The 9,106-nt window shown below is 51.4% G+C and overlaps 4 protein-coding genes across 4 annotated transcripts; all 4 read right to left on the bottom strand.

Annotated features, from left to right (window-relative positions):
* Window positions 1-1,500: 1,500 nt before the first annotated feature.
* On the bottom strand, window positions 1,501-1,974 carry BU25DRAFT_414592 (uncharacterized protein; the record flags this gene model as incomplete). Its single annotated transcript, XM_033707331.1, has 1 exon — window positions 1,501-1,974. A coding segment is annotated over exon 1 (342 nt), but the record flags the coding sequence as incomplete, so codon positions are not given.
* Window positions 1,975-2,377: 403 nt separating this feature from the next.
* On the bottom strand, window positions 2,378-3,827 carry BU25DRAFT_350878 (glycoside hydrolase family 16 protein; the record flags this gene model as incomplete). The annotated part of the gene is made up of 3 exons (XM_033703330.1): window positions 2,378-3,153; window positions 3,202-3,657; window positions 3,710-3,827. The coding sequence occupies 3 exons, from the start codon at window positions 3,825-3,827 to the stop codon at window positions 2,378-2,380; spliced, it is 1,350 nt and encodes a 449-aa protein (XP_033557271.1).
* A 1,653-nt stretch (window positions 3,828-5,480) lies between these two features.
* BU25DRAFT_182486 (glycoside hydrolase family 5 protein) lies at window positions 5,481-6,126 on the bottom strand. The gene has a single exon (XM_033700929.1). The coding sequence runs from the start codon at window positions 6,010-6,012 to the stop codon at window positions 5,599-5,601; it is 414 nt and encodes a 137-aa protein (XP_033557270.1). The 5' UTR covers window positions 6,013-6,126; the 3' UTR covers window positions 5,481-5,598.
* A 1,601-nt stretch (window positions 6,127-7,727) lies between these two features.
* On the bottom strand, window positions 7,728-8,105 carry BU25DRAFT_425098 (uncharacterized protein; the record flags this gene model as incomplete). Its single annotated transcript, XM_033708326.1, has 2 exons — window positions 7,728-7,897; window positions 7,946-8,105. The coding sequence occupies 2 exons, from the start codon at window positions 8,103-8,105 to the stop codon at window positions 7,728-7,730; spliced, it is 330 nt and encodes a 109-aa protein (XP_033557269.1).
* Window positions 8,106-9,106: the final 1,001 nt, after the last annotated feature.

Raw genomic sequence — 9,106 nt, 5'->3', positions numbered from 1 at the left:
TGGTTGAGATCCAATGACAAACTTAATTGACAAGGTTGAACACGAACCATAAGGGTTGTGTTCCTACATGCTATATACTAAACGTGTCTACGTGGTGATCTGTCTGCTCTGTGTGATCTGACAGCGCAGTGAGAGCAGTGGGAGCGTTCATGCAGAGTGCTCTGCGTGCTCTGTTACTGTACGTCAGATTGTGAGATCAGTGAGAGCATATATGCAGTCTGACAGCGGGCCTTGTTTCCGTCTCTGATTAACCGAGACTTGCCGCTGCTCTGTCGTTGCCTATGTTAGTGTGAGAGCGATCCTTGTCAGTGCTACCTAGTGTACCACTGATCGTAACACCGCCATTGCCGATGTGCTGACCGCGACGAAGGTCGAGCTACCGCCAGAGCCAACCTCACTGAAGCAGGCTCGCCAACACCTCTACAAGGATGGATGGATTGAAGCTGAAAATGCAGAGTACCAGTCTCATGACAACAATGGTACTTGGGTCTGTTATAATCTCAACCAGCAATTAGAGACGGAGGCACAACAAGCAGAGCACATCGGACCCTAAGGTCACATGACATGCCCCGAGCCTCTCGGATAGCCTACCCCTGACAGCTTTCTGTACCTCTGCTCATCCCCAAGAACCAATCGAATAGTGCCTACGAGCTTTGCTTAAGACACGACTTCAACAGTCCTATCGTCGCTCACAATCGTAAGAACTCCATCTCCACCCACAACAGCAGCTGACAATAACGTTGCATGGGCAGCAGAGATGCCGCGTACAGCTGCACAGCTTGAAAAGCAGGCTCAACATTTACGAGACCTCCTTTGTCGCCAGTCACAGAGCCCAACAAGCCAAGCTATCCGCCAGCTTGTCAAAGGTTGTCAGCTTGCGATGAACTCAGCGACGATACTTGCAGAGGAGAATAGGAAGCTCCGTACAGCTAGTCAGCGTCAACAACGTAAGAGAGACCAGCGGCGTCAGTATATAGCCCGTGGAGGAGTTCTACAGGTCCAGCACGGTCAGGAGCTTGCTACAGAGGCTGAAAGGTTGGCTGTGGAGGGTGACCAAACTCCGGCTACTCAAGGACGTCAGCAAGCACCACCAACGTGTAGCAAGTGTCACGTTCAAGGACATACGTGGACTCCTCACCACCACGTTGGAACCCCCCTGCAACAGCCGTATGGTACTTCGGCCCCTACTGTCAGCCTTCCCTGCAATGTCCTTGTTGGCCAACCACGTGCGGCCCGTTCTCGTGCCTTCAGCAGAATCGATCGATTCGTGCTGTGACCAAATAACTCTGGTGAAAGTGATGTCTGAGAGTCTCAGAATCCATGAGATTGTCGAAAGTCGATGCATGGAACATCAAGCTCATGTAAGTAGCTGAAAGCCGCTTGCTTTGAAGAGTACTAAATTAACTGTTCGCGTATATTTTGGGTGGAAGAAGGGAGGTGTGGCGGGATAATAAAGCCAAAGTCCTGCGTAGATAGGTCGTATTGAGAGGCTTCCAAGTGGCTTGAGCCATCGATACCACGCACCCTTATACGCAAGCTCTTGTGCTTCGACGATGGGAGAAGCATGGCTGAACACGTTTGAAACAAGCATATGATAAAGGATGGATGACGTGCTCCGCAAGACTGTGCCAAAGTAGAGCGAGCGTTGTGATGATGACGAGAACCTCGAGATGCGGGTCGTTTCTCATAGTATATGGCCAAGTGACCGTCTTTGTTCAGTGCCTTGACGAAGAGATGGAAGCTCAGGGGGAGTAGATTTTGTGCGGATGTTGAGTGCTCACTGCCTTCGAGATAGCAGAGAGACGGTGGGTGAGAGTGCGCCAGGAGCGGGGAAAGCCTTCTGTACATTAGTATACGCTGTCACGACTTACGAATACAGTCAAGAGTATGGCATCCGACCCTTTCAGATGCTAGCATTACTGTTGAGCTTTATCGTCGTTTGCAGCGATGTGCTGACGATACAAGATTGTTCCGTGAACATGTGGTGAGTGAGGTGAGATGGCAGGCACGGCGCAGTGGAAAACCGGAAGAAACGTCCGCCACTAGTGAGGTGGTGCCTTCCCAGCAGATCTGGACAAGTGCTCAATGCTCATCCAACAAAGTGTTTGTGAAATGTGGATTATTATTTGCTCTCTACGACCAGAGGGATGCAACGGCCATAGCCTTAGTAACCCCTTCCGCTCTCAATAAAGAATCTTACTATCAAAAGGATATGCAAGAAATGAACCCTAAATCGCACCCGTCCTCAAACCAGAATCACCCCCTGAAGGTACACGCTATGAACAGAAGTAACAAAAGGACCGTTGATATGCAATGATCTCTTTTCCCAAACACCAAAGATGGACATGAAACGTGACTCAACTCAAAAAACAACAACCTACAGTCCAGCAGCCAAACCAGCAATGGCAACGACAACAGCAAGAATCGAGCCAGCAAGCTTTGGCTCGATGCTCGCCGCAGCACCAGTGCTTTGCTCTGTTGAGCTACTGCCCTGGACGAACTGTGTGGAGCTACCGCTATCGCTGCCGGAGTCTCCTGTAGCTTGCGCGCCGCTGCCTGTCCCTGTAGCAGCCTGCGTGGAAGTCTCCTCAGCGCGGTTACCACCTCCAACGTTACCACCGGGAACGTTGGCAACATCTGCTGTTTGTGTCGCCTCGGAGTCGCCAGACTTAGGTGCATCGCCAGGGTTCTCGCCAGTGCCCATGAGCGAGCCAAGGATGACCTGGTCATTTGTGATTTCGACGGTGTTGTTGGTACCGGCGTAGTCGTTGTACTTGTAGCTCTTGGAGCCAGACTTCTTGGTGCCGTCTGGTGCGTCGTAGCAGTCGACGGTGAGTTCCTGGAAGCGAGCATAGTAGTAGCCGTTCTGCATGTAGGGGCTGTTCCAGTCGATCTCACCACCAGCCCAGTCGATAGTACCCTTCGCGTTGGTGGGCAGACCGGCGGGCCAGAGCGAAAGCATGATGCGGGAGGGTGTCTGTGGGTAGTCGAAGCGGCCAGAGGTGCCGTTCCATGTGTCCTTGCGGTTGAGTGTGCGCAGGTCGTTGCCGTCGATGGACCAGGTGAGCGAGTCCTCCTTCCAGTCGATGCAGTACTCGTGCATATTCTGGACGGTGTTGCCTCCAGGTACAGTCATGTTCTTACCGTTCGTGTCTGCATAAAGTTAGTTGGATTCAATGAATCGTGAGCAAAGCTACATACAAACTGTGACGCCCTGGGAGTAGAAGTTGGACTGGACGTGCGAGGTGTCGATACCAATCCACTCAAAGTCAATCTCATCCTTAACGTCAGACATGAGAATGAAGGCCGTCACGACACCCTTGCCCTGAGCTGTGGTGGCCTTGGTGCAGATCTTGCCGTACCAAACGTAATGTGTTGATGCCAACAAAGTTCCAACTGTGCCCTCTGCCATAGTCAAGAGAGTCGACTTCTTGCCGCTGCTAGGGTCAGTGTAGATGGCGGGCATGCCCTGCGACTGCCAGTCGATCTTGGACGAGTCGCCGAGGTACTTGTCAATGCTCTGAACATTGCTGAGCGAGTCGAGGGCGTATGTGCCGGACTTGCAGACGGGACCGGGTACGCAAGAATCGAAGGAGTGCGACATGAGCGGGTCGCAACCGCCAAGGCAGAAAGCGCCGATACCGCAATCGCCGTATACTGCAAAGCTGTTAGCAGCGCAACATGAGAACCAAGGACAAAGGGTACGCACGCGAGCAGCACGGTGTCTCTGATGGGCAGTGGCTGTCCTTTGTGCATTTTGCGCCAGCGTAGGCGGTGCCAGCGAGGGCTGCTGCAGCGAAGACAGCGGAGAAGGCGCCGCGAACCATTGTCGTGGTAAGTTTTCGTGACGGGGATGTCGTGTAAGGATGCTGCGCGCAGCTCGTGCAACCGTGTAGCCGTGCAGCCGTGCAGCTGTCAAAGACCGGCTGTCACTCCAACGGCGGGGTGAGTGTGCGAATGCGATATGTCGGACGTGCCTTCCAAGGGTGTTGGTGAACAGACAGACGTGAAGGGATCCGGGGGTGAGGCCAAGCGAATGGGGTAGCGGTCGGTGTGGGTGGGTATTACGAGGGTGTGTGCCCCTGAAACGTGGTGGAGCAGTAGGCGCTGAAGCGAGCGTCGTGGATCACAATTACAGTGATCTAAGGAGGGGGGGGGGGTTAGTACTGGGAAAGAGACGGGCAGGGAACGAAACACGCGGCGATGCAGATGAGAAAGACTTTGTAAGAAACGAGCGGCAGCGACTGAGGGAGGGAGTACGAGAGGCGCCTGGGCGGACGGGCCCAAGGGAAAGTGTCATCCATGTCCGTGACACAAAGTGCTGAGGGTCCACTTCCCTTTCGATATGCGCTAGCTCCCCATCGAGACGCTATCAATGTCAATCAGCGAGCCACGTCTCACATTTTACGCCTTCTCATGCCTTCCACTTTGCAATCACGAGCGGCGCAGGCCTCGCTGCTTGCCTGAGCGCGCACGATAGCATTATCAATTGCTCTTCTGAAGGGTCTGCCATCCACTTTGCCCTGCATCGCCACCCTGCATCTCTTAGCAGCCTTTAGCGCATCTTGATAGCGTCGCCGGCTATTTTGGGCCGCCTATCGAAAACATCGCCCGAAAAGGGCCCTGCATCGCACAACCCCGCGCCCCACGCGGTCTGTACCCCAACACCATCCTGGAATGCGCATATGTCAGACTGTGTTGGTTTTGCCTGCGTCGTGATGGCTGTCACGTGCTGCAATGGCTGGGAAACAAAACAATATTCCTTTTGCATCGTGCGAGTTGTGGTGATAGCCCCTGACTGTCCGGGACTGTGGCTGCCGAGTACGAGCAAGACACCAACACACGACCTCAGTGCACCGTCGTAATGATCATCATGGCAGATGTCACACGCACTGATGAGTGTTTCATTTACCTGGTTTGTGTGGTAATTCTATGATGCTTGAACTGTCGAACACACATTTCGATATGTTTGTGGGTTTATGCTGACGCAGAATTCCCTGGCGCATTCCTTCTCGCCTGATCAGCCACGATTACTTGGATGTACAGACAATAGCTTTGTTAATCATGCGCGACCGACCGATGTCTTGAAATGATCGCAGTCCGGCCTCAGGGCTGACGAGAGTTACCAGGTCGAAGCATGCTGATTGCTGGGCAGCCTCAGGTACTGGACTTTGGCGCTTGCGCCTGGTTATGGGGCCGTCATTGTAATCATTACCACCATTGTCGTCAATGACGCCGTCGTTGCGTTCGAGGTCAACGTTGAAATCGACGCCATCATTGCCATTCCACTGACTTCACTCATATCCGTTGCGGTACTCGACTTTACTAGACGAGCATTTTTCGGGTCGGTGATGTCGAACATCCCAAGGATATCGCTCTTATTTGTCGCTGGGACAGACTTGTCAGTTCTCTTCCAGGCACCTAATCCCAGATTCTCGTGGGCTATCCGTTATAGCTGCAATGTCGACCCTGCCTTCCACTCAGCATGGCCCTGGACCAGTCGCTCGTGTCTACCCAGAAGAGTATGGTCTAACAACAAACCAAGGAGCTTCTCTGAGAATAATGTGATAAGCATCATGAAGATGCCAGTAATCAGGATTATGAAAAGCGTACATGCATTGAAGGAGTGGAAATTAGATAACTGAATTCGCCAAGGCGCAAGTTAGTACGCATTGATGTGAACATGGGAATGTATTGAGTATATATGGTGGAGTACGAAGCGGACCAGCTTCCAAATGCTTTGTAGTTGTGGACTGAGATGAGAAGTTTGATGCCGTGGCTGTGTGCTTTCACCATAAGTTTGTCAAGGCAGTTCAAAACGGTGTCAACCCAAGATGAAGGAGAATCGCCTTGAAAGGCTGGAAATGGGTCAATGGGCGTGCCTCTAGTGGTCTCGGATTGATCTTGAGGGGTTGTCAGTCGGGGAAGGGAAAATTGAAAGCGAAGTTGTACCATCGAGCCATACACGCAGCACCTTGACGCCGGCACTCTGCAGTCATTGAAGAAGGTCATATGTTCTGCCTCTCTGAGACAGGCTGCATAGTATAGATTTGAGACCGATAATGATTTGGCTGCGTAGGTCGTGCTGAGGGACGCAAGGCCGAAAAACGCTCCGGTAAGCAAGGCTGAAAATTTCACGATTGTAGAAAACTTAATACTCTTTGCTTGAAGGAAATATTTGTGAAGTCATTGTGGACGTGATATAGGATTTCGAACCTGCAAGCCATCATGGTGTTGCTCGCTGAATGTTGCATCGGAAAAAGGCTGGACATGGGAACGTGTTGCAGTAAATGCAATAAGTGAAGGGGTAACCGCGCAGGGCAGTAAGTCAGGGGTAACCGCGCGAAGCAGTAAAATCGGTATATTCTGTTGTTCTGTGTTGTGTTCTCCGTTCTCCCTCACCGGGTCATTAGGGTTTGTTTACATGGCGTATATCCCGTGCAGTCAAGAAAGTGCTGTTGGAACAGGCAAGAGCACTTCACCAGCACGTGGCAGACATGACCTCTTCACTCCATAAACCGTCACAGAACGACTAGTGTTAAGGTTGAAACGCCGCATCGCGCGCTCCGAACCACAAAGCCTGTACACTAAATCTCGGATATGGGTGCATTCGCTGCGATAGTAATCCACTGTAAGGCAGACTTTACTAACTCCTCGGTGCACTTGTATGGAGAGCTAACAGCGACTGGCTGAATGAAGGTCTGCCTAAGGGGTCGATCTACAAAGCCACGTTAGCAAAGTCTACTTTAGTCTCCCTTCAAACTAACTGAAGTGAAAGCACATGTCACCCACAACGACGTGTTCGATGAGCGAGCGCACGATGGCTTGTAACACCGGAAGGCGGCGGATGGAGAGCTTCTTCAGCGCCAGCACTGTCTGCGATAGAGTTCTAGGCATACATCTGCTCACCTCCTTCCTCAAACTGCGACCCTATGGCTCTGAACTGATATTGTGATCTCGGTACGCGGCAGTAATTAGGAGAACTTGAACTAATCCCTCGATAATGCAGTCAAGCGTGCACTAACTGTATGGCCCCAGGTGTCAAAGGTGTGGAAGGGTTGAGAGTCTTGATTGGTCTATTTGGCTATGGCGAGGATCGATCGGGACTATATAGTAGAAGGGGATAGCAGTGAAGCAAACCGAACTAACCGAATGAGCTGGACTATCAGTGCAGCGGGCCGTTGGCAAACACTGCAACGGGCCGCTGGTAGACACTGCAATGGACCGCTAGCTAACACAGTGTCTACATTATGTAATGTCGTGATGCTTGGCGGACCACCTTGCTGGTCACGCTGCCGTACGCCTGTCCAGGGTACCTGTTGCATTAAGTTGGTAATGTTGCTAGACTCCCGGGAACCAATATCGGTACTCAGGTGAGACGCGAGGTTGTCGTCGTTTCCAAGTGCGAAAGAAACAGGTTCGCCGTTGGTCAAATTAGATGAAGTGTGTTGGGCTACCATTTTATCAATTTTCGTCAGAATGGCCGCGCTCCGATCACGTACCATCTGTTGCACCATTTCCTGGTTGCGGATGCTCTTTTTCTTGAACGCAGCCTACGTCTAGTGGCAAGAAAACTTGTTGCCTGTCATTTTCTGTTCTATTGCTTCTGTCTCGCTTTTCCGAAAGGACAGAGCTCGAGAATTCAGAAACCTCTTGTTCGACACCTTTCTTTGTCGCTGTGCTACCGCGAGAGGACGAGGTACCGTTTGTAGGAGAAGCACGTGTCTTTACTGGCGACTCGACAGAAGGGAAGACCGTAATGAATCTGGCCTCTGTATAGGCGATCCTGGGCTTTCTTCACCACCATCTTGGTAGTCGTTCTCCCTTGATTGAAGCTTTTTCTCGCAATTGTCAAGCTTTGCCTGAAGGTCTGCCATTCTAACTTTCACGCGTTGCCCTGTTAATCGTCAACATTTTCTTCGAGATTTAAAGTGCAAACACTTACGGTAAGTCCTTTGCGTGACACGATTTTGGATGCGCTTCTTCATCGCGCGATCTTTGACGGTAGTCCAGCCATCATGACCATTCATTTCTTCAACACGTGGTAGTGAATACGGTGGTGGACTGCACTCCGAGTTAGTGGCGGCTCCGTAACTGCAACGCATGTCGAAGGCGCAAGAGCACAGGACATGGAGGTTTGGCGCTACTCAACACATTAGCAGCAAACCACCACCATTATAGCCTCTTGCTCCTGTCAAATTTTCAAATGTGCCGGCACTACTGTACATAGGCATGCACCCATCATGGGCGGGGCACTCTTCAGTTGCTATTCCATGCAGGTTCGTGTAATTCCTACACACCGCCAGCGCTCTACGAATTTGACTAGATGTCAGAATCCCCCGGAGTGGATGCAGGTTAGGGCCGGGTCTTTTAAAAACTATCCGTTACCCCGCTTTGCTCCATCTTATGCATACGCACAGCGACAATGTTTTGCCCATTCCTTAAACCTAAGAATGCAACAGGATAGTTGTGTTTTGTCTCGGCCTGCAGCCGTTGTGGCGAAGTATTACCCTTTGCTTTTTCTTCGACAGGTCCTTCCTCTTGTTTAGACAACTATCCGCTTGTCTGTCGTTCTCCGCTCTCTTGTGATGGGGTTCGGGTGACACATTCAGGATCATCGAAGCGTTGCTAAGTACCAAAGCCGCAGGAAGTGTAACAGTCAGAGACACTCTTGTCGCTTTGGCGAATCTTCTGACGAACGAGCCTATTTGTCGCCTGTTTGTCAAAGAAAGATTATGTTGCAGTAGATGCAATAGATGAAGGTGTAACCGCGCAGGGCAGTTGGTCAGGGGGGAAAAATGCGCGAAGCAGTAGAATCAGTAAATATTGTGTTCTGTTGTTGTTCTTGTTCTGTGATTGTCTCTCACCCGGCAGTCATCAGGGTCTGTTTACATGACGTATCTGTCGTGCAGCCAGAAAGTGCTGTTGGAACAGGCAAGAGCACTGCACCAGCACACGTGGCAGACGTGACCTCTTGACTCCATAAACCGTCACAGTATCACAGGTACCTATGGTGTCGTATACAGAGCCCGCGATCTCGACAACTATGGCCGCATAGTCGCACTGAAGAAGATACGTCTCGAAGCCGAAGACGAGGGCGTACCCA

The sequence above is a fragment of the Macroventuria anomochaeta genome (assembly GCF_010093625.1).
Source record: "Macroventuria anomochaeta strain CBS 525.71 unplaced genomic scaffold BU25scaffold_39, whole genome shotgun sequence".
Taxonomy (NCBI): Eukaryota; Fungi; Ascomycota; class Dothideomycetes; order Pleosporales; family Didymellaceae; genus Macroventuria; species Macroventuria anomochaeta.
Note: the sequence above shows the minus strand (reverse complement) of the source record. Positions and strands in the feature narration are given on the sequence as shown.

Coding starts and splice junctions, on each gene's coding strand:
- BU25DRAFT_182486 (XM_033700929.1), bottom strand. CDS start 6,012: ATGACCTTCTTCAATGACTGCAGAGTGCCGGCGTCAAGGTGCTGCGTG.